The sequence below is a fragment of the Pezoporus wallicus genome, unplaced genomic scaffold (assembly GCF_028554395.1).
Source record: "Pezoporus wallicus isolate ANWC-B61680 ecotype Strahan unplaced genomic scaffold, APGP_CSIRO_Pwel_v1 contig_4816, whole genome shotgun sequence".
Lineage (NCBI taxonomy): Eukaryota > Metazoa > Chordata > Aves > Psittaciformes > Psittacidae > Pezoporus > Pezoporus wallicus.
In genome coordinates this window covers 4,612,606-4,637,215 of record NW_026640990.1, presented here as the reverse complement: position 1 = coordinate 4,637,215, position 24,610 = coordinate 4,612,606, and the positions used below count along the sequence as shown (strand labels likewise).

General features: G+C 39.7%; 1 protein-coding gene across 6 annotated transcripts in view; it reads right to left on the bottom strand.

Moving 5' to 3' along the window:
* ARID5B (AT-rich interaction domain 5B) overlaps positions 1–24,610 on the bottom strand; it is a 123,612-nt gene that overhangs the window by 59,648 nt on the left and 39,354 nt on the right. For all 6 annotated transcript variants that reach the window (XM_057421476.1, XM_057421479.1, XM_057421475.1 and 3 more), the window contains one exon: positions 14,832–15,062. In XM_057421476.1, the coding sequence (XP_057277459.1) occupies positions 14,832–15,062 (231 nt within the window). The remainder of the gene's footprint in view (positions 1–14,831; positions 15,063–24,610) is intronic.

Here is a 24,610-nt window from a genome sequence, read left to right as displayed (position 1 = left end):
TGTGGCTGTGCGACTTGTCTCGTCTCTGTATCTGACGGACATGCAAGTTAGAGATTGTATTTGCTACTTTGGGACTGTCCAATTTTAATGGATAACCATGTTTAGACCTAAACATTCAGCACTGCCCTGACTCCTTCTCCAGCTCACCTGAAATGGGAGCTGATGCTTCTGCTCATTCATCTCGGATTCCTTTGCTCACCCGAATATTTCTGATGGTTGCTAGGCAACTATTGTTGAATACATGCATGAGGCATTAATTGTCTGAGCACTTTAAAAGAGGAAAATTCTTTAAAACTGAGGACATTGCCGTACCAAAAATAGGATATTTCCCTTATGCAGGGCAACACTCGTGGCTGGGAATGTTGATGGCTGCAGTATGTCAGAGGCTAGATGACTCACCAAGATTACTCACACGCAGTGCAGCACAAAAGAAGCGTCTTAGGAGACCTGACTTTATTATAAAGTTTTATTTTAAATGAAGAGCTTCAAATGTAGTTTTATCTTCTGGCTGCTGTCACTGGGATATTACAATGCACATTTTCATGAAATTAATGGTGTTGGGTCATCTGCTATTACAGCTAGTGTTAGAACTTACCGAGTGTATCAATTCCCTACCTTCTAAGCCCAAAATGGCACTAGCAAGTACTCCTCTTTGCTACACTTCAAAGAGATATTGCAGTCTCACTGCTGATCCTAAGTGCTCTGCGCTCCTTACCCGTAAATGTGGATTTCATTTTATGGGGTCTTTTTTTCCAAAATACATTCCGATGTTATGATCAAGCTCTAAAGACAGTAAACACAGACTTCCATAACTTGACTTAAATGTCTAAACGGAACAACTGCAATAATTTGCAGTTAGGTAATTTTGGAGGTGTTTTTTGTTGTTGTTCTTGTTGAATTATAACAAACCCATCTCTACCATAATTAAACACTCACAATGTACACGTATTCATCTTAATTACAGGTTGCCTTTTAAATCAAGCAATACAAAAAAAAAAAAAAAGCCCTGAAGAACCATATTTTTTTTGGCAAATCAAATTATTATGGTTTGCTGCAAAACCAGGACCCTAGAAAAGAATGAGGGCAACCATATCGCTAATTTTGAACATGGTATTCTGAGCTAAGAGCTGCTAAAGACCCTGGGAATAATCTTTTCCATTTTTTGAACTTGAGCTCTACCTCTGTTAAAGTATGTAATGGGACACAGGCTCATCTCAGCAAAATTCAGCTGAGGTTTGTAAGACTTTAAGATGAAGATGAAGTGACTTATTTAATCAATGAAGTGAGAAGTAGAATCATCAACACCTACTTAAAGTAAACATGCCACCCCACAGCAAAGAGCTGTTTTCACTGGGAGTTTAACTTCTACTACAACAGTTGCAAATCCAGAGTGAAACACTGCAGGGTGATGACAGAGCTGGAAGGCTGCACAGTACCTCTCTGTTGAAGCAGCCACAGCAGTATTTGCAAGTATTACCCATGTTAACAGGATGATCACCATTAGCCTTATTCACATATTCTCTTACCCTTTCTGTGGGCTGAAACTGCTTATTTCAAATAAATTCCTCCTTCTCTATTACTTTTTAACACCTGCTTTTTAATTAACATGTTTTTCAAAGCTATTATGCAAAACGGTAAGGTGACTGGAGATGTCTGTGAAGGATCCATCAGTGAAGACTCATGAAGTTGGTACAGTAAGTCTGCAGATGATCTCGCAGTGTGCGGCTGCCCATTTAAATAAAAGCCTACTGAGATACGCTTTCTATACTTCAACTGAGAAGACAGCCCTTTGTAGAAGTTACTGAAGTAGCCTAAAATGGACCAGATCCAATTCTGTCTGAGCTGATCTCCCCAAAAGAGAACAGGCAAGGGACTCATGAGCCCCCAGAAACCAGAGCAGAGGAGCACACTGCCAATTGGTGCTGAGACACGCAACTGCTTACGGTGGATGGAGACCGTTAAGGAGAACAAAGAGGACATGAAGTAGCAGCAGCCAGCAAGGTGGAGTAGTGAAGACACTGGTGTTTAGTTCCTAACCTACCAACTTCCTCTGTAACCCTGTTCCTCAGCCTCTGGTCCACAAAGAAGATGAAAAGTTCTGCCTTATCTTTTTAACAGTGTAAGCAAATTTTAGGAAGGTTTGTTTTATTGTGTAACAGACACAAGATCCAGCACAATCTAGCCTTTGCTGGCCAGATATTACAAATTACATATATTAATACAGTAACATTTTTAAAGGCCAGAAGGAATTGGTAGGATTTTGTGCTTTGTTTACTTTCTGCAAATACTGCTAATGTCAGAGTAACTACTGGATGAAGACAGTATCTCTTGAGTAAGGATCATGTCTTTTCGAAATCAGTCTTGATTTAAAAGATTCAAGTAATAAAGAATCTATGTTACTCCTAGCTAAGTTGTTCACATGGCTAATTACCCCTTGCTGCTAGATAATTGTGCCTTAGTTTCAGCATTAATTTATCTGCTTGCACTTTGAAGCACGGGGTCCTGCTATGTGTCTGTTTGGCAAATTAGAGAGGCTTCTACCGTCATGGTTTTTCTCCACATGGACATACTAACATACTACGATCAGGTTGCTTCTTAAGCCTTCTCCTCCATGCACTAAGTGGACTGACAGTCTTTCACTTGAAGGCAAGTTTTATGTTCTATGAACTGTTTCTTGGGTCCTTCCTTAACCCTGTCCAGTATTTTAACACAATGTGCAAAGCATGGGTGTCAGAATTGGGCACAAAGCTGAAAGGGGGGAAAAATCTCTCTAATAAACTCTTCCTGTTCTTCCATGTTCTTCCATCTCTGCAGCTCATAGTTCAGAATAATACATTTGAGTATTAGTAGTGCAGTTATCCCATGAAATTTTATCATCCTTTTTGCAGAAAGCCATCATCATTTGACTGACTTACCAAAATGTTAGCTCTTAGGGGGGTTGATAATGATTTCCTGTAGCACTATATGCAGCAGTAGTAATACCTCTCTATTTCTTCTCACTATTCCCATGCTTACTCATCTAAGAATCAGGTTTGCTCTCCTACTCCAGTCAATTGGTTATCTATCATTACCCTCAAGTAATTTATGGCATTAAGACCAACACGGCAGCCCTGAGACACACAGAAATTCTTGTCTGCTCACTAGAGGACTAAGCCACAGCTATATATAATACCAAGGGCCAAACTTCAACTGAAATGCAAACTCTCACTGCTTCACTGACCTTTAGCCCATGATGGACAATAAATCAATCAAAAAACGTTACAAAGTCCTAATTGCCAATGATAAACCTACAAAAAAAGCAACTTTTTTTTTTGTTAATTTGCCTTCACATGCATGAAGTACTTACGCATAAAAACAAGGCCCTGTGAAGAAACTACCAGCATCCTCTGGCCATCATTGGGAAGATGGATGCTCACACCATAACACACTGGTACCTTCTTCACCGGACACAAGCAAAAAGCGATTGCTGAGGCCTCTTTAGCTGTCTGAGTGAATGATAAACTAATTCACGTATTGCTCGTGATCTGTCTGGTTTATGAAGAATCTGACAGGTAATGAGAACTTACTCAAACAGCACTAACATCAATAAAGGGGAAAAAGAACCTCCTCCGGATCACTCTTAATGCCCTCACTTGATTTCAGATAGAGAAAACCATAGCAAGAATTTTAATGTGCTATTTTGCCTCTTTTGCAATTTGATGTAAAAACAACTTCACAAAAACACAGCCATGTGGAATTTAAATTCTGCTGAAGTCTCACCCATCAGTAATTACTACTGCAGTAACAAACCCAAATCTGAACAAAACACTATTTTTCAATTATTTTCTTCCTCTGATTTCTCCCCACATTGCATCATCTCCCAATTACTGTGATTTTGCTGAGTGTGCCAGTTTCTTAAAGACACAGCTATAAAATGTATGGACTAATTGTTGAGCAGAACTGAAGAGCTATTAAAACTGCAATAGTACAGCACTTCCAATGGTAGTCTATTATTTCTACATGATTGGTTTTGTACAGTCCAACTCATGCAGTGAAACTCTTAGATAAATTAACTCCTTCGTTTTGACATAAACATCAAAGGGAGAATTAAAGGAAAATGAACATTATTTTCTGCTGCTATTTTACACATACTGTTCGTAACACCCATGCATGTTCCTGGAAAGTTACAAATTATTTAAATTGAGAAAGCCATTTGCTGTTTTATCAAGTCTGTAATATATAAAATTTGGCTCCAGAATTATCTCATTTTCCCATTTCATGTTTCCCTGTCATCTACATGGTAGAGCATGTTTACAGAACTTTATAACTATAATATACAATTCAGTCATTTCTAAACAGCTCTATAAGAGTAAGGCTGAAATGTACACATTTTAAAGATTACTTAGTGAACACCAAACCCTTTCCCAGCTGTTTTAAATTTTGAATTTCCCAATAAATGAATAACATACTAAAAAAGCAAACACGATCTGACATTATTTAGTCTAAGTTTCTAAAATGGCATAACATCTGTAGCTAAAAACAATTTTGAATAACTATATTTAACTAGAGCAGTATTCTATTATTCATAGTTCATTTTCCTTACAGACTAGGAGACTTAATGTGGTGTTCAAGTATTTCAAACATTTCTTTTAATTGTTTAGTCCTTCCAACAGCCAAACTGCAGCAAAAAGGGAGGGGGAATCTTCACCCATATTTTTTTTATATATTCATGTGACCAACCCATGATCTCAGTTAAGTGCCACAACTGTTCATTAACACACATCACAGCCCCCAGTCAGCACTGCAAGCTTTGAAACCATGCCAGAAGCAGGGGCTCAACAAATGGCACTTTGACCTTTTCACTACTAACTTCAATCTTTATTAAAATATCTAAGATTTCAGCTCTGTCCTCCTCCTTTATCTGCTCCTGAAATACCTAATATTCACTCTGTAAATGGAAAAGTTTGCTACGTTCTTACGTAATGATAGATTCCCCTTTGATTTGTAATCGGCTTGTGAAATGCCTTTGATTAAAAAAGAGAATGAAACATCCCCTCCCTCTGCCAAGCAACTCTAAATTCAGATTGCTCACTCATTTCCAGGGAAATCAAGCATACTGCCTAATATTAAAAAATCTCACAGCATCCAGGCAAGTTTAGCTTCATTTTCTGTTCCTCTTATTAAATTCCACCTTAGCAACACATGAAATGCTCACCCTGCTCTTTGCTTGCTTTTTTAATTTCATGTTTGCAACTTTGCATCTCCAGCCGGAACATTTCGGGGGGGGGGGGGGGGGGGGAGGAGGAGGAGGAATAGAGACTGATTTTTTGCCCAGCAGGGTTTCCTTTCCCTACTATAGTCACCAAAATGTGCAGTCCCATGGAGGAAAATGTAACTAGAGACAAATAGGGGCTTTGATCATTGTTATGTGCTCAAACATAGATTGGAGGGGGTGGAAGAAATCATGGTTTTTTTTTTTTGTTGTTTTTTTTTTTTTCCCTTTGCCTAGCAGTAAGTAATTAATTACATATTAAGAAAAAAATCAGAAAAAGTTCATGAGTCATTTATGTGTTTTCATTCTTTGTAAGCGTTCTGGCACACCCTATATGCTTCATTTCTTGCTTTAAATAAGAAAGTACTGGAAAATATGCATAGTATTTGGAACCAAGAGGAATGACATATTAATTTGAAGTTTGCTTTGTGCAAGTTTGCATTTTCCAGATTTGAAATGAAACACTGAGGGAACCTAAAACTCATTTGCAAGTTTTAATTTATACCCCCCTTCACCCACAGATTATCTAGAATGTATAAACTGTTAATTTAAATAGCGCAGTGAAGTATCGTCATTAGGTGGCTTAGTTGCCTGGGATACTACTATCAGCCTGACCAGTAGGGAACCTGGGAAGAACAAGCGCGGGAGGGGGGGAAAGTAAACAAAGTAATGAGTAACAGTTACAGCTCCTTAAACTGTGTACATTAACCTCAGTATTGGGCAACTATTTGCTTTTTAGAGGCAGCACCCTCTGATTGAAATAATGATAAATATTTTGGAAATTCCATCCGAAGCGAGAATGAAATTACTCAAGTGCACTCTGGGAGAACAAAGCTTTTTAGTATACCTTCAAATGAACTCAGGTAAGTTTACAAATGGCCTATACCTAAAAGACCATTAACTAAAATTACATTTGTTTTTATTGAAAGACAGCCTCAAGTGCTGACATGTAGTATATGACATGTGATACATAATAATACTCTTAAACCAGTTCTGACATAATATCTCCCAAGGCATAATAACCACAAATGACTGCTTTAGTTAAGAACTAGCCAGAAGCAAAATAGATCCATGTAAAAGTAGCTTTAACCATAAATACCTCAACAATATTTTATGTCACTTTGTAAAAAACTTAAAGTAGTCCCATAATAATTAACAACAAAAACTTCATGTTCTTTACTATTGTATGGTGGTTGTGAAAGGTTATTTCATAGTCCCGCAGCTGCCAATGCTGTAAATTATGCAGGCACCAAGAAGCATTAAGGAGAAATAATAGCAATTTAAACAAGGCTGACGTAATTCATGATAAACAGTCATTGGAAAATATTACAATGTTGTCTTTTTTGAGTGGGTTTAATCAGAAGAATGTGACCATATTCTGACACAAACCACTTCTCTTTTCCATTGTATAGGCACGAGAATAGGGGCCCTTCCCTGTGTGCAAAGGTCCCCCCTGCTCCCAGCCACTCTGAGCCCTAGCACCTCGGGGATGCTGCTCATGAGGCCTGGGATGCCAGTGGACCAAAAGCTCTCCAAAAACAAAGCTCAAGTGTCTGGGCAAGCCCAGTGGTCCAAGGGAGGCACCGAAACCAGGGGGGAGAGTCAAATGGGGATGCTCTAATGAAGGGATATTGGGGGGTGGGGGGAAAAGATGGCTTCAGAAATGAGAACATGTATGATGGACATGGCTTACACTCACGATGAATGCAGCTGGGCTTACTTTTCACTATAATGACAGAAAGTCATTTTGATAGCTGCACCATAAAACTAGCCATCAAGTGGGAATCTTATATAGGAGGAATTAGTAATTTATATCTACAATCATTTAGGGAATGGACACCAATAAAACCAACGCCTGTGTAATAGATGACAAAACGCCATGTGATAAGTTACATTTATCAGGCACAGAAGAACAGCTCACTTATTAACCCTTCATTTGCTGGAATGACACATTATTTCTCTGCCAAACTCCAGCCAATAAAACATGTAAACCCCAAAATACCATCACACAGTCACTACTCAATTAAAAATTAAAAAGGAGAAGCAGCTAAAAGCGCAGCTCTCAGCTCTGCCACGGAGTCTTCAAAGGAGCAAGGATACCTCACCTCCCCTTCTGTTCCTGCAGGGAGGCCATACCGGCCACCCCACCCTCACCCACACAGCCCTGGCGCTTCCTCAAGCAGCTGGGCACATGGCACCGCATGCTCACAGGACCAGCCCCTCTCTCTCCTCTACTGCTATCCAAGGGCACCTGAAGAAGTAAGGAGCCATACCGATTTCCCAAGTGCCCTTGCCTTGGGAGACATGCTCTCACAGTGGTGCCAGGCAGCCGCTGCAGGCTTCTTGGGCAGCTACTTTTGTGCAGGACAGCCAGTCACCACCAGCCCCGTCTGAGAAGTGATGCCAAGGGGCCAGGGGAAATGGGTAGAAGCACCTTTTCAGGCAGCTCCTGCCCCTCCACTCAGCATCTGCTGTCTTCCTGAGGGCAGTGGGAATGCGCAACCTGAATAAAATCAGTGCTCTCCATAAAGGAGTTTTGATTATAAAGTGAAAATATATCTATCTTAATATTTATCCAGGTTACAGCTATGGTTGCTGCTGAAAATGTACCAAAAAAAAAACCAAACCAAAAAAACAAACCCCAAAACCCCCACAACCAAAACAAATTAACAACATTTGTTTCTACTGAAGTTCTTGCAGACAGAAAGGTATTTTATCTTACTTTGCCACACATTACTTACGTTTGCTTAACAGCTTGCTGTTAACATTGGGTGACATTCTGCCCTTGGTTAACTGGTGAAAATCTTGAGTAACGGCCACTGAAGTGGATCGAGTTATTTTGGATTTACGCCACTAAGTGAGACAGAATGTGACCCCTTATCGGTGCTTTTTGCTTTGAGTATACAAATATTTTATGCATTTCAATGAGTGACAGAATGCAAAACTTGCAAATATTTATTTTTAGATGTATGGGGAAAAAGCAATTAAGAGCTAAAAATGTTAAGAATGAAGAAATCACTTAACAGAAGCAATTACGTTGGGCACATAAACAGCTCTGCCTTCAGACATTTTATTCAAATGCTGCAGAGCACACTATGAAATATCAATTGTTTAAAAAAACTGCAAGTATTTTTTCACAACCAAAAAATCAATCATTATAAACAACATCTGGGGATCATTAATATCTTACTCCACAGTTGAATTAACAAAATAAGAAAGAAGTCTGACCAGAATCCAGAACATTTCCAGATTTGCTTTTTCATGCTAAAAGCTTATGTTTGCAGAGGTGGGGAGGGAGGGAAGAGGAAATGTACATCTATCTAATATTGTATATAGCACTATCATGCATTAATCATTACTTCCCCTCCAGCTATGTCCTGTTTTATTTTTGAGAGAGCTAAAATTTGAAATATTTAGCTAAGCCACCCTGCCCAGGACCTTGGAAAAGATTTGCATATTTTTCAGACTGTTGGAGATGCCACCATAAAACTCCATCTAAGGAAGTCCCAGTATCCACACTAATAAAAAGCCTCTATACTCTTCTTATTGAAGTTCTAAATGCTTGAACATTCTAGTCATAGAAGAGCACTAACACCAATCCCACTCTAAAATCACATTTGTGTTAAAACAAAGAAGCAGAAAGTATCTATCTGGAAACTTCAGGGGGCTCTGAATTACAGTGATACTAATTACCCTGCCTGCAGGTAGCCCAAACAGTCAATAGCAATAATGCTGATACTTTATGACAGTTGAGAAACATTAAAAAAACCCTCACCCTTTCAGGCTAAAGTACAATTTTTGTACCAGAGCTGGTTTAAAAGAAAAGCCAAGTTTGACTCACGCTCACACAAATAAAGCAAGCCACCAACAGGAAAACTGTACTTCATTTAGACTGGAAACATTCTTTCTTCTTCCCCCTTTTTTTTTTTCCTTAAGTCTCATTCCTTGCCAAGGTTTTGGTTTGTTATGTTTTTCCCCTAAACAACTGATTTTATCTGTGAGTCACAAACTTGTGTAAACTGAGATGTGTAACAAAAGCAAAGACCAAATTTCAGCTATTGCAGGAGAACGGTACCACTCCATATCCTCAAGTCATCAGCTCTCACCCTACACAATTTTTCTGGCACATGACCTACCCCTAAACAGTCCCTTCTTCTTCATAGCACTGTCTTGCAATGGCTTCCCTGGTCAATGACAAGATGGAAGTCCTGAAATTCTTGGCTCAGAAACTCAGCGGCTAGGAGGGATGGCCAAGTCATCCCTCACTTCTAACCACTCCCTCCCAGCCCTGGAAGTGAGAGAACCTGCTTGCTGCATGTTTTACAGGGAGATCCAAATTGTTGAAGGTTTGTTTTTTTTGTTTTGTTTTGAATGTAGAAGATTTTTCCAATGCAAGTGATACCGCATTAAGGGTTCTTTTTTTTTTTTTTTTTTTTTTTTTTTTGGGGGGGGGGGGGGGGGGGGGAGAGGAGGGAAGTGGTGACTGCAATGCCCTTTATACATAATTTTCTTCGATGAGCAGTTTTTCCCTCTGCATTGCTCACGCTATGGTAAAATGAAGAAATTTCATTTTTCAGAGAAAAAATTATATTAATACCTCAGCAGGATGTAGTTCTCTTACTTTTGCATATGAAATGTTGTATAAAAAACTGGTCTTTACATGCAAAAATAAAACTCTTAATCTTCTTTTGGGGGTGAACAAGTGTTTACAGTACACCCGGGACCAAACAGCTTGTTTAATGGCATTTTGGACCCAGCATGCTGTAAAAATAACCCAGAATGGTTTAAAAATTACCAAATAGATTTTAAAAATCAAGAAGAAATAAGGTATTCAGTTTTCTCTCCCACTACTGTTTACAGAAAAAGCAACCCCATGCTCACAAATGAAAGTGAGCCTTCTGGTTCATCTTTAGCAGTAAGGATTGATAATATTTATCCTTCAAAGCACCATGACAAAATCTTTCTGTGCGAGACTTTCACTTGTCAAAGCTGATGGAGCTGTAGAAATCCACCATCACCCAAGCACCTGACCCTTCTACTTCTAATCTGCCCTAAATCCCCAGGCCTGCAGAAGGTGGAGGTCACGTTGATGATGTCTGTGCAGACAGATCTCTGCACTCCCTTGTTGTAGGGGCACATAGACCACAGCTGGGTCACAAAAGGATCCATGCTCATTGATGTGCCCAGGAACCCAGTCACTGCAGTGGAGCGGGCATGAATCTGGTAGAAGGCCAAGTCACCTTCAGACAAGCAAATACAGAGGATGTGTGCTGCTCTAGCAACAAGTGCACACTGGTTTCTGCCCAGTGACCCTCAGATACATCTTCTGGACACACAGGCAGCTTTGCCTCCAGCTAGATCTCTTTGGTCTATAATGAAGAGTATTAGGATCCCTATTTTTTCATTCCTTCTCTCTTGCATCATGTATGACCACACAGCAAATGCCAGTAAATTATAAGCATTTACAAAAGTTATTCAGTAACAGTAACCCAAACAGCTGATAAATGAAAAAGATTTTGAAAAATGTCTTGAATTGAAATAAATTGTTCAGCTGGCACATACTATTTTCATTTTAAGGGAGCGGGGGAATGAGGAAATAGGGTTTTGGTTTTCTCCATATGCTAATAAACAGGAGCAGTTAGATAAAAGAACGCATAAGTGAACTCTAGTCTGTGCAGAGAACTAAAATGAAGCCATCAAGAACACTGATCCCATTTGCCTGCCCTGCTGTGCCACTGGTCCTGATGCTGCTGCCACTGCTGATGGAGTCCAGCCTGAGCTCTCCCTGTGGCCCTTGCTCAGTGCGACGTGTAAGCCTGCATGGGCTGGAGGCAACATCACACAGGCATCAAGCTTTTCTGCTTCAGTTCAACCATGGACAACTGTAGCCTCCTGTGCAGGTTCAAAATCTCAGATTTCTTGCTCCCAGACAGCAACAATTTCATTATCCACCTGGACAGTTTCATGCTGGTGAAGACCTCTAATTCCTCTTACTTCAGGAGGGGAGTAAGTATACAGTCTGGCTGTGGTCATATCAATGAACTTTTGCTATCAAGACATCAAGCATGGCTTATATCCTCTGTGTTCTGAAAAGAAGCAAGCTTTTAGGCCTATCTGCATTCTGGAGGGTAACCTCCAAGGAAGACAGGTTAAGTAATCAGTAGTTACATCAACAGGAATGGGAGAAGGAGGCTTCCCACTTTGAACAGTCTTTCCTTTGTAAATGGAGAGCAAGTTCTTCCCTGTCAGGCTCCAATGAAACAGATGTAAACCTTTGAGCCTTCCAGATGCTAAGACAATTCCTCAGCAGCCTACTTCTCCATTGGCCTCCTTGATGGGATGTTGTGGCACATTGAACCAAGCTAGAAGAGAATCAGAAAAGGACTCTGCAAGAAAAACAGCCCTGAGTATTCCTGCGTATATATGGCACTTGGGCATGTGCCATAGAGCAGCACACAGACGGGACAGAGACAAATACAGGCAACTGCAGTGCACTGGCTGTGGTAGCCCACACTGAAGCTGGTGGGGAAGCTTACCGCAGCCAAACCCTGTATTTCCTTATGTGGAAATACAGAAGCCATCCACACTGAACTGCCTGAGCTATCAAAGCATCTCTTCCAGCTATCCCTGGAGGAACTCACAGACAGCATCTACATCCCCTTTCTACTTAAAAAAGACCCACACCAAACCCCACATTATTTGCTGTCAACAAAACTTACTTTTTCTTCCTCATTTCCTTCTTTATTTATTTTTGTTAAACCTTATAGAATGGGGGAAAAAAGGAGGGAGTATGAGAAGGAGTCAGAACTGAAAAAAAAAAAAGCTGTTTTTGTTCTAAACATATAATAAAAGTAGAGAGACTACTTCCTGGAAAAACACTTCTATTAAAACTGCCTAACAAGGACAACAGCTTATATGCTGCAGTGAGCGTGGCTTTTTGTACAGGTGTTTCGGGTATCTCACTTGTTACATGCTGTATCTGTCACACAGTATTCCAACATGCGAGGAACATACACCGCCTTCCCCAACAGCAGTGTTTCTGTAGAAGACCTGGCATCTGTATGGGAAGCCAGTGCTTCCCACATAAAGACATTAGTAGACTGTATTTCCCAACTTTTGTACTCACTTTAGAATTTGGAGAATTTCAAGTGATAAGGAAATATACAAGTTCCTGTCTTGCTCCTTCGGCACACTTCTTTCATTTGCAAGGTAAAAAATAGCCAAGCTCTTCAAATTAAATGTGTCTGGATCTCCTTACAGACACCTTTTAAGAATTTTAGTCATATTTCTGAAATCTGGTCCTCCCTCAGATTTGACTGATAAATACCAGCGCCTTAGAGTAATCTATTTATCTGCTGTACCACCCTGCCTCTGTTTAGCTTTAGCAGTCATCACTTTCCACATGTGACATCAATCTACATGATATCAATATAAGCTGTTTGTGTAACAAAGGTTGTACATTTTATTGTCCTGCCGGTAAAGAAAAGGATAAAATAGCACTTTGCCTGTTGCCCTAACAAAGGTAGTATAATTGACACCATACACTTTGCAATACAGAAATAGAACCATACATTGGCCATTCTTTTTCTTCTTAATATAGCAGGGCTTGCAAGTTTTACTGCATCATTATTTTCATAAGAAATACTTTTAAAGACCATGGGTTTTTTTCTGGTTTTATAGGCATTTTAAAAATCCGCTTCTTAAACCAAACTAAATTTTAAATACACATTATTACTTTCTATGGCTAAGATTTCTGTGGCTCTGGTTTGATAATGAGATAATTGCCTTGCAAAGGTCAAGAGAATGGCATAGTTAGCTTTCAGAGACTGAACAAAGCACTTGCTATGGTTCACTAAGCATAGTTTCTGCATCACTCCACATGCCTTTGATTCATCTATTACTAATATTCCATGATACGCTTACATTATGGATCCAACTATTTCAACAAACCTGTAATCAAGGAATGACCCTGAATAAAATACTCAACAGAAAGCAGATGGTACACTCATCAAACGCCTTCAAACCTAAAATAACCTTTTCCATATAAAAAGGATAGTCAATTAAAACTGAACTTTATATTCTGAGCTGGAGCTCTGAGTAAATAAAAATCAACATGATACTTTTGTGTTACTGGACCAAACTTCCAGGGCATTTCATTCATTTTTTCACCACCAGCACCCTAAGAGCAACCAACAGGTTTATCCATAGTTCATTCAAAGCCTGTAAATGTTTTGTGTGAGAATGAGCAGATATGACAGTTTGGGCCTGATCCTGCAAAAGCTTGACATGACAAAATTATAATTATTCAGAGCAGTAATGTGCTCCAGTGATGACATCGTGTGAGTAAGGATCTCTCCTGCCTGTTGGGAGTTGACTGGTGAAGCAGCAGAGGAGCAGTCCTGCGCTACCCACAAAATGCACCAATGCCATCAGCTGGGTCACTGTTTTTCTGTCAACATAAAGGAGGCTTGGACTGGGCGTCAAGTTCAAAGCCAGCATGATAGATTTTGAAGAAAGAGGGAGATTATTCTCTGATCACAGACATCACTGAACCCCTTACCTCTCACTCCCACTATTACATCTTGAATGCATAATGAGAAATTCTCTAAGAGATCACAAGAGCTCCTTGCAGAGATGCAGGGGTCTTGCACAGCAAAGGTGCACCCATCGCTTTGCAAACAGACCTTGCTGGCATTAGCTGCAGTGCTCATTCATCAGGTGATATGGGTAATAAACTTAATTCTCACAGCACAGGTTCACAGCTAAAGAAATTACACTGGACCCACTGGTAGAATAACCCTGGGTGTGTACGTAACATGAGTTCTGTCACACATTTAGCAGTGCATCCGCTGCCCTTGGGTTGATCTGACACACACAAAAAATGTGTGAAATCACCTGACAGAGACCAGGAGTCAAATCTTGCAGCACTCTCTCCCAGCTGTAAGGAGCTGCAGAGTATTCTCTAAAACCTTTGAATTAAGAAGTCACCTCCCAGAAGTGTATCTGCACTTGTAAAATCAAACTCCTTGCACTGGCAAAGCTGCTGCTGAAAAAGCTCACATTCCAGGAAGGCCAGAAACACACCGGCTATAGCTGACGTTTGTTTTGGGCCCTGGGAGCATATGTGCAGTTGATGAGTGCTCTGCAACAGCAATGGGATGTGCAGGGACTGACTCGTATTTTGCATTTGCTAGCATACTGCACCAACAACGACTTCAAAAAAACCCCAACATGCTTTGTAAAGCTTCTGGAAAGACAAGCTATAGGTGAAAAGATAAGGTAGATAAATTTCAAATCCAGACAAGGGACCCTTTCACTTATACTGAGTAACTGTGCTACATGCTCTACCCATGTAACAGTATCTTTAATTGTGATAAACTCAAGTTGCAATATGAAGATCACCAGTGACTAGAATACTTCAGTCTCACAGAGGAAAGAGCACATTTAGTACATTACATTTCAAACATAAATAGTATTGTTTCATTTCACAGGAATCACATCTTCCCTTTGGAAATCAATGGAAACTTAAAAAGAAGAAAACGTCTTTACTTTTGAGAAAAATAGCTGTAACGTAACTTACCGAACTCATCACATATACTTTCATTTTCTATTAGAGTAGGGTGATCAAATGTATCCCGACAGTAGAAGATTTGGGGATTCTTGCTGGTTATTGCAATGCCCCCCAGGGCTAAAACAAACTGGTCTGTTAGTATTGACGAAGGCTTGTCCTGAATGCGCTTCAACATGGAACGATATCGACAGTACTGTGGGTAGCTCAGAATTAGCAGGTTTGAATCTTCATCATCCTCACCTGGAAGAAGAAAAGTAAAAAAACACCCTCTTAGTATGTCAGAAAAACACAAAACCTGAGCTGTAACTCAAACATGTCAGAAAACCCATGGCCCACTGGTTCAATCTCTTCTCAAGACCTATCTTCTATAGCACAGTGGTTTTCAAAAGAAAGGTTAAAAACAGAAATAAAAAAAAAAAAAAAAAATTATTGAAACAGCTTCTTTTCTGGCTTTCTGTTCAATTCTTCCACGCTTATCCACAAGGACGCTACCTGTATGAGTAAGAAAACAGCTCTCTGCAGAAGTTGGCCAACGGCCTGAATCAAAGTGCTCTACTTTGCCAACTTGGCTGCTTTGATAGAAATATTATCTGTCATTTTCACTCAGCTCCCTATACAGCCTTACTGAACTCATGTTTACACCAGCTAGCGTCTTTTAAAAATAATAATATGCAAGCCCAGGAGCATATAACTATCTATTCTCCTTTGAAGTGTCTGATACAGGCAACTACTAAAGGGTCCTGGGCCAGGGAGGTGGGCTGATCTGACCTGGTCATTGATGCTAAGCTAACCCAACAGGTGGAAATAACTTTCCTCACATTAACTGCAAATGCAGCAGGACTCAATAAAACACCTGCAGAGCACAATGAGCAAATTAATTTTCAAACAGCTCACACTGTCGAAATGTGGGGTCAAGATATAAAGCAATCTAGAGCTCGGACTTTTCCACTGCCTCAGGTTTTAGTTAATATTAGAAATAAAGGCGGCAGATTTTGAAATATCACAATCAAGTTTCATCATATGATAACCAGCAGGAAACCTAACAGCAAAAAACCCCAACCAGAGATGTAAACATGAGAAATTATTCATTTGCAGGTATGCAGCTGATAGTTAACAGCTCTTCTTTTTATGCTCATTTATCTCCTCAGGTGGGGTAACTGAACATGACTTTCCATGCATACCAATGAAGGCAAAGCAAGAGCATTCACTTTATGTTTTCTCCTGTACTATGATTACTGAATAACTCAGCTATTTCTTCTGCCAGAGACAGAAAGTCTACTATTTAATCCCATTATCAATACTGAAATCATCTTTCTTACCCTTAAAGTAAAAATCACTTCAGATATTGAAAGAAACTGTCATATCAGTTCACCCCAACTAAACACAGTGCCACAACTCATCCTGATTTGGTGAGGCAATCGAAATGTTAACACATAAAAGGCTAAACTTTAAGAAGTCTTCGGAAGCAGATATATCACCTAGAATGTCATCACTGCAGATGAATGCAATGCTGCAAAAAAAAAATCAGCATGGCAGACAGACTTGGGAAGTACTGTTTTTACAAGCACAGCTCCTGAAAGCCATCACTTTCAAAACCTCAGAACTTTCACCACTACCCTGATGTAGGTGGGGAGATCAAAAAAATTGTGTAAAAAAGTATCTTTAATACATTATGGGAAACTGACATTACTTTTCTAAGAAAATAAAATGTATGTCCTATAACCACTCTGGTCAATAAGGATGCTTTGGTCAATAAAGTCACACTTTTCTTTGTTTTCAACAAGTAAGTATCCCATAAGCCTACAACAGCACGATTGAGCCAATTGCTCTTGGGAATAATACGCTCTTTTCTTTATTAAGAAACTCTAAAATCAGATCAGGAAAATTGTTCTAGGAATTAACAAGCACATGATCCATCCTTTAGCTCTTTTGCAAGTTTCATATATGCCTGACAGACAATTATTACTACTTTATACCTTTGCGTAGATAGTAAAGAGCTGAATCTGTTGATCTGACAGCACTTTTCTTATGCCAGGTTGTGGTCAGCTTTCTAAACAGGGTGTACGTAAATGTATATTCCATATGCCTTTGTAGTAACCCATTAGTTTCTAGACAAATGTGCTGTAAATCCCTGTGCAGAACTACACAAACTTTCTACCTCTGACAACTGATGACTTGACTCAACCTCCTGGCATAAATTTAAATAAAGTCATTTTTTACAGAATCAGTTTCATACATGCTTGTACAACTCCAATGAGTACTTCATGATGCATTTGTTTCCTTTCCTTATTCATTCCAGGTTCAACAGATAAATCTAAGAATGAACAAAGGCTGAATAAACTGAAGATTTGTTTAGTGAAAGACAAACAGAGTGTTCCTGGAACAAAGACTTTTTTTTCTCAACCATGCCCACGTGAGAAAAGAGAAATCAAAGTAGACCAATCCCTAATAAAATGCAAGCGCAAAGAAGAACTATTTTTTTTCTTCTGGCAAAATCTAACATGTGCTGTTTAACAGTGGAGTGTATATTGCTGAATATTTTTCAGAAATATCTTACGAGTTAACTCTTAGGAGAAGCAGTGATTAAAATGTGGATCACATTCCATTAAAACCAAGAAAAATGAAGTAATTTCTAAAAACATTTAACTGAGATCTCAGAAAACCAAGATGCTTTATTTCTGAATCTCATTTTAGCTTCAACTGAGAGAACATGGTACCTACAGTACACTGCTTGTAAGGCTCCACTGAAATTACTCTAATCCCATGCTTATATCATAATCGTGTGTTTTAATAACCCACTCCAATGTAATTTTTCATTTATTTATATATTTCAGGGCTGAAAACAGAGAAACTGTAATTAGGAGTCAAGGTTCCACCTCTGCCTTCTGAGCACTGCCTATATATGCATAGATGTAATCCAACAGTTCCTTTTGTGAGGGTAAAGAGAGCTGGGATTTGGCACAGCCTGGCATTTATGTTGGATTACATGTTCTTCAAGTTGTCTTTGTAAGTAAGAGATGCATGAAATGCCAAACACAATGAATCTATGCAAGAACCGACTTTCAAATCAGCACAACCATTTTTAATATGTAATGCAAGACAATTAAAAGCCCCCAAAGAAAAAAATAAAGCCTGCTAAAAGCACGAATTCTTAACAAATCCATCCAGAGCCAGACCATTTACAGAGAGAGCAGAGAAACAAAAAACTGTAACTCGCCTTTTGTTTGCTTGTTTCGGAAACATCAGCCTATAATGTTATTGCTAACCGCCATAATCTACTCTCAACATCAGTAAGCATTTTTTTCTTTAAAGACCTTCACACCAGGATTTTATAGAGCTTGATGGAAAAACTATGCATGTTCCTTCCTGTACCTAATTACCTCAACTGCAAAAGCTGCCAAGTATTTTGCCCTTTAGTTCTTTTAATCGTATTAGTGCAAATGCATCTGGATGCCAACAGAAACAAACATTTAAAGATTTTTGTTTAAAAGATTCCAAATATGTACGAGGCTGGTGCTAGGAAAGCACACTCCACTTCTTCCCAGAAAGCACAGTTATTTCTGTGGAAGAAATATGAATTTGTGCCTCTTGTAAGACTAAATGTCTAGTTTCAACCCAATTTAAGTAAAATAATGTCAATATGAACTGCTCTCACAATGATTTATGCTACCTTCTGTTACTTTATTACATTAGACATTCCTTTCTCTAAGCTTTATACTTTTCGCTGTGCTCCTAGCAACCACATAAAGGCTGAGCACCAACTTTACGCACCTGGCACCCTTCCAGGCTCGACTGTTATTGATAATTATATTGAAGTTTCAATTTAATTGCTACTCTGTTGTGACACAGAATATTTTTTGTAATTAGGCACTTCCCATTTTCTGTTCATTCATTTTCCGTATTACTGAAAATGACTTTTTTTTCACCCAGAAAAACATAAGCAGAACAATGACACAGATAAGGGTATGTACATCTGTTACTATCATTACCAACACACTAATGTGAAGGGAAAAAAAAAAAAGATTTAAGGGAAAAAAAAATTGTGACTATAATTTCTCGGAAGGTAATTTTCTTTTCAGTTTAAGTGCTCTTATTCTTCTTACAGTTACTCAATGATTTCCTGTTCTAATTACAAGACATTATACAGAAAGTCATTTTTAAAAAGGAAATGTACTAGAGCAGGAGGCTAAATAGCGTCAGTCGCTTGGTATGGTTTGAAATTCTGAACTTTTGCATCTCTTTTATCAATTCCCTGCTCAAGCTTTGTGCAATATATTCTATCACAAATCTACCATCTCTTCCGAGGCAGTTAACACAAATATATACATCAAAGAGGAAAACAGACTTGCAGTTAAACTGCAGGCAAAAGGAAAAAAAAAAAAAGTTCTTTTTCCTCCTCACTGTAGCTGGTAAATTGGAGGCAAGCCAAGCCGAGGAATGGAAAATATTAAAAAGCAAAAAAAAAAAAAAAAAAGAAGAAAGCTTGATTAAAAAGCGAGAGAAGAGATATTCGGTTCTAAATCTAAATGAATAAGCCACAAACTATTTCATAAAAACATACTGTGACGTAAATTACACATCAGTATTGCACTGTTGTGGTTATTTTGAGAAATGGCTTGTACTGTAAGTCAGCTGGTAAAACCCCACCCTTAATGATTTTGTAATTCTCCGTACAGCAATCAACTGGAGCAGTCATGAAATTGCCAAGAAGGAAAACAGACAGAGCTGTAGAGAGTTTGTAATAAAAAGATAATGTACTTTTAACATAACAGAAGTAGAAGATCGGTTTTATTAACTAAAAAAACCACTTAAAAGGTCCCAGGCCTGTCATTTGTTTTGATAAATGTTGACACGGATCTTCATAAGATAAGCAATGGAAGTATCGGGGGAACCAGATAAAATGGGACAATGCTTTGGTGTGTGGGTAGCAAACTGAGCAAGGGACTTGTTTGGGATACAGAGCGAAAATGAGAGAAGTTGCAGGGCTCTGCCCATCAGGCTCCTTTCCTGCACGATGCCCTCACTACTCTGCCGCCTTTCATTACCTTCACTTACTAAGGGTGTCTCTCAGGGGCTGCACATATCATGATTAGTTTATCATTGCTTGTATGCATGGCTTTGACCATACCATCAATATGTAGCAGACACAGAGGTAAGAGAGGATGTCCAGAGGGACTGGGAATGGCAAGGCTTAACTTTGCTAAATGATGTGGATGTAACTCTGAAGATGGGATGTCTCTTGACTACTGCAGGCAAGTGTTCAAGTGTCACTGCCCTCCCAAGACTCTCAGCAACTCACAGGAGCACACATGATGGGACTCATTACACCTAATAATGCAGTTTTAGTCTATGACAGTTGTGCAGATTGCTCTGTAATCAGAAAGATCACCTTCCAACACGCTGTTTTATAAGACATGGATCAACTCACTCTTTGGAGCTACTACTCCCTCATCAATGACAAGTAGGTTAGTCTGGAGTCTTCACTTGTAGATTGAATTAAGCGAGTTAAATTAATTCTACCTAAGCGACAAAGCACTCTCTGTCTAAGTAAGGGTCCAAATGCATGGTAAAACATCCCCTCCCAGATGATACACCTGCCATCAAGATAAAAAAGGTCAATCTCATCTGTGGCAATGGACTTCGGCTCTTCCAGCTCTTAAAATAGGATCTAATTCTTCCCTTGTGCTACTCCTTTGGCAAGGTCTTTCTGCAGTATGGGATGAGAACACAGGTGTAACAAGACAAAGACATGCACAGCTGACCCCTCAAAATCAATGACTGCAGGTCATGCAGGCTCTACACATCTCAAATGGATTGTTGTTCTAACAACAACCCAAAGGGAGATAGCACAGCTTTCCAGCAGACAGAAATGAACTTACTACACAATTACTAAACCCTGAACTTCTCAAAAAGTATAAAAGTAACAGAAACAGCAGAACAATGAAAGAGTAACCAGAAAGACAAAGAAACTTGGTCTTCATGACCAAAAACCTGTAAGGTGAATCGTTCAGTATGAACACATTCCCATATCACAGTACAGCCATAATTTGCCAAATACCCCCAAATCATCACCCAGGTAACTACAGCTGGCCAAGAAGCAATGACAACCATTATCTGCATCTCTGGGTACTCCTGTGAGAGAAAGGATGGGTCTTCCAATGAAATAACCATCACAAAACCATAGAACATAAAACCATAGAATAGTTATGGTTGGAAAGGTCCTTCAGATCACCTAGTTCCAACCCCCCTGCCATGGGCAGGCAAACTTCGCACTAAACCATGCCACCCAAGGCTCTGTCCAGCCTGGCCTTGAACACCACCAGGGATGAAGCATTCACAGCTTCTTTGGGCAACCCATTCCAGTGCCTCACCACAACCACAGTAAAGAACTTCTTCCTTGTATCTAACTTAAACTTTCCCTGTTTAAGTTTGAACCCATTACCCCTTGTCCTATCACTACAGTCCCTAATGAAGAGTCCCTCCCCAGCATCCCTATAGCCTCCCTTTAGATACTGGAAGGCTGCTATGAGGTCTCCGCGCAGCCTTCTCTTCTCCAGGCTGAACAGCCCCAAGTTTATCAGCCTGTCTTCATATGGAGAGTAACAATAATTGACGGGAGAATAACGCCTGGCTTTTTGCTTGACCACTTCTCACATTGAAGCCTCTGCAGACACAAGGCTAAGAACCCTGGCAAGAATCCATGTCCCTCTGCACCAGGCTGCTGTGATCTAGGAGCAACAGCTGAGGAGTTCACATAGCTGCATCACTGTCACATAACTACTTCTGTATGCTCTAGCACACTAATCTACCTTCTCTCCAGTGATTAGGGAAAACTTATCAAACACAGCTCTTCCAATCCACCCTGCCTTTTCATTCCCACAGCCTTTGTTCACTCCAGTAACACCACCTGGTGTGCCTTAGCTGGCCAATTAATCACAAGACCTAAAAATATTAATCTAAGAATCATATTTCTCTTTCAGATAAATGCAAATACAGTGATGATGTGGCCCTATGAGACAGGACAGTAAATCTGCAGTTTTGGGTTTAAATAAATTTGGGTAAATTATTGACACAACAGGAATACCGCTTTGTTGGAAAGAGGCATGCTACTCATCCTTGTGTTGAGAACCCCCCTCTATTTGAATGTTAATGCAATCAAGAACAAAGGCAACATGTTGCAGGATAGGGAACACAGTGATTACATTTATGTTTACATGATAATGATGATGCTGTTAACCAGTTGCCTGTAATTCTTAGGTGGACATTTGCCTGCCTGATTTTGCTTTTAAGTTGATCAAAAGCAAAAGCCACTTCTGCCAACATACAGAATAAATGCGCAGCCTTTCTGCATGTATCAGATATTTCTTTCCTTTTAAGGAGGAGACAGAGCTAATTCTCAGAATTTCGCGCCACTTCCCCAGCCCTCTGTTTTCTGTCACAGTGCCAGCAGAGCATCAGCCGTTCAAAGAATTCCTAAGATTAGTTTAACATTTGAAAGAAAGAGAATACTCACAAATCTACTGGAGATTGAAACTACTGCTCAAACCAATGGCAATACAGTCATTAAAAAAAGAAAAAAAGACAGCACATGGTTGAACATTTTACAGTCAGTGGTTTGGATCTCAGTTCTTCTACTACTTGGTGGAGACAAAACCGAGTATGTTGATCGATAACTGACAGTATGCTCATATCATCAAATCTTCCATAATATTTACTTCATTAAATCACTTAGAATTCAAATCATAAATCCAATTTTTGAAGAAGCTGAAAGAAATTTAATATTAAAAAAGTTTCCAACCAGGCATTCAACATTCTTTTTCAGACCCTAATCCAATATTCAGCTCCTCCTAACTGCAGCTCCTACCCTGCACTCCCAGGATCCTCCTGTACCTTAGGAAGCAGGTTTATGAGGTGTTTCTAGAATCAAAAGAGTAACTGACAATCGTCATTTCCAACTATTATACATCCCTTCCACAGGCCTCAAACTGCTTTATGGAGATGAGTAAAAATTATTATCCCCATTACACAGAGAGAGAAACTGAGACAGAGAAAGCTTAAAGGATTTATTCTGCAGCACCAAGCAACTTAGAAAGCAAGGGAGAGAGCAAACAAGCTGGGCAAAAAAATCATTTTTGGGGGGATTTCTGGGTGAGAGAGAGTTTCCTGAGTTTCCTCAAAAGGGAATTGTCTGTCTCTGGCCACCCCTGCCAGCCTACCTGCCTCCAGAAGAGAAAGGGGATGAACCAGTCAGGGGCTTGTCTCCTAACACAGCTATTTAAACTGTTTCACACAATCCCAGTCACTCCTTCATTTTATTTAGCTGTTGCCCAGCTAGGATTATATTCCCCCTTCACGGAGTGTCTGCAAAGCAGTAGTTTGCCCTCCCACAGAATGGTAGGTGATGGCTGCAATGATAGCTGGAGGAGCACAAGAAAACTTACCCCATGCTGGGGATACAGCCAAGTTCAGAGCCGGGCTGTGAAATCGTCTCTCTACCTCCCAAAATTTCCTTCTGTCCTCACTGCTCAGGTCACAGGTGTGGGACAGCCCATGTCCATAAGGCCAGGGGTGGCTACAGAAAACCACTCTGACATAAAAGATTTTTAAACTGCCCTATTAGCTTTCTAAAGCAGATGGAGATGGGGAGAAAGGGGGGAGGGGGAGGATTGACTGTAGAAGGGAGCACATGCTGCCTGTCCTCTTGAATGTTCTGGGTCATGTGGACCATTCAGGTTGAATGTGCATCAGCTTTAAAACAAGTATTTATTCTGGTTGTCGTGGTTACTGATAAGCAGCTTCAATTCTGCTGATAACAAAAAGAAGAAAGAATTAAAAAGGGGAGGGGGCTGAAAACATAATTTGGTAATATGATGAAGCCAAGAAGAGAAATTCAATCACATTAAAAAAGCCAATTGTACTGTAAATGGCTCTGCCTCTGTATTTGCTTTTAAATCATCTATGGCTCTGACATGGCAGCTGCTTTAGTTTTAACAAACGAACAGTAAAAATCCCTTTTAATAACGAAAGGAAATAATGATATACTTTGCTTTAGCTGAATTCAAACATAATTTAATTTTTCCTGAGGTGAGATTTGCACAGGGAACAATCAGATAATAAGTGTTATCATTCTCATAGACAAAACTGAACCAGCACTTTGCAATTCAAAGTGCTATTTAATGCACCGTTTTCAGCAATCTCTGAACACCATCCAACATACCACTGAACTACACTTCAGTACGTACACATAAAGCCTGATCCTTCAAATACTTGAGTATGGGAGTTATGCTACAAACACAAGTACTTCCACTGCTGCTGTTACTGAAGTTACACGTTCCCTAAACCGCCTTCACAGGGAGGGTCACATCCAGTAACTTCTCCTACAACACCTTCTCATCATCTTTATTATTATTACTATTACTATGATTATGTGTCTTGGTCTCCCTCCTTCTGACGTGTAGCACTGCGCAGAGAAAATACTGGAGAATGAAAACTGGTGTTGCAGAGAAGTGTGCAACTGGAGCCACTGGCAAGAGAGGGACACACACATTTTTACAGCAATGACAACTGAGCACAAAGATGTAACAGGTTCCCCCATCCAGTGCTCAAGACTGAATCTTCTTTACCTGAAGATATTCTCCAGCCTCATCTGTGGTCTGTTATTTGCCCTCTCTGCTAGAGATTCACGACAAATCCATGTTTGATTGAGAAAATTTTAAGGCATGAAAAACCTGGACTTAACATCAGAGTAACCAGGTCTCCTGTTGTCTCTTCTCTTTTTCACCTCCACA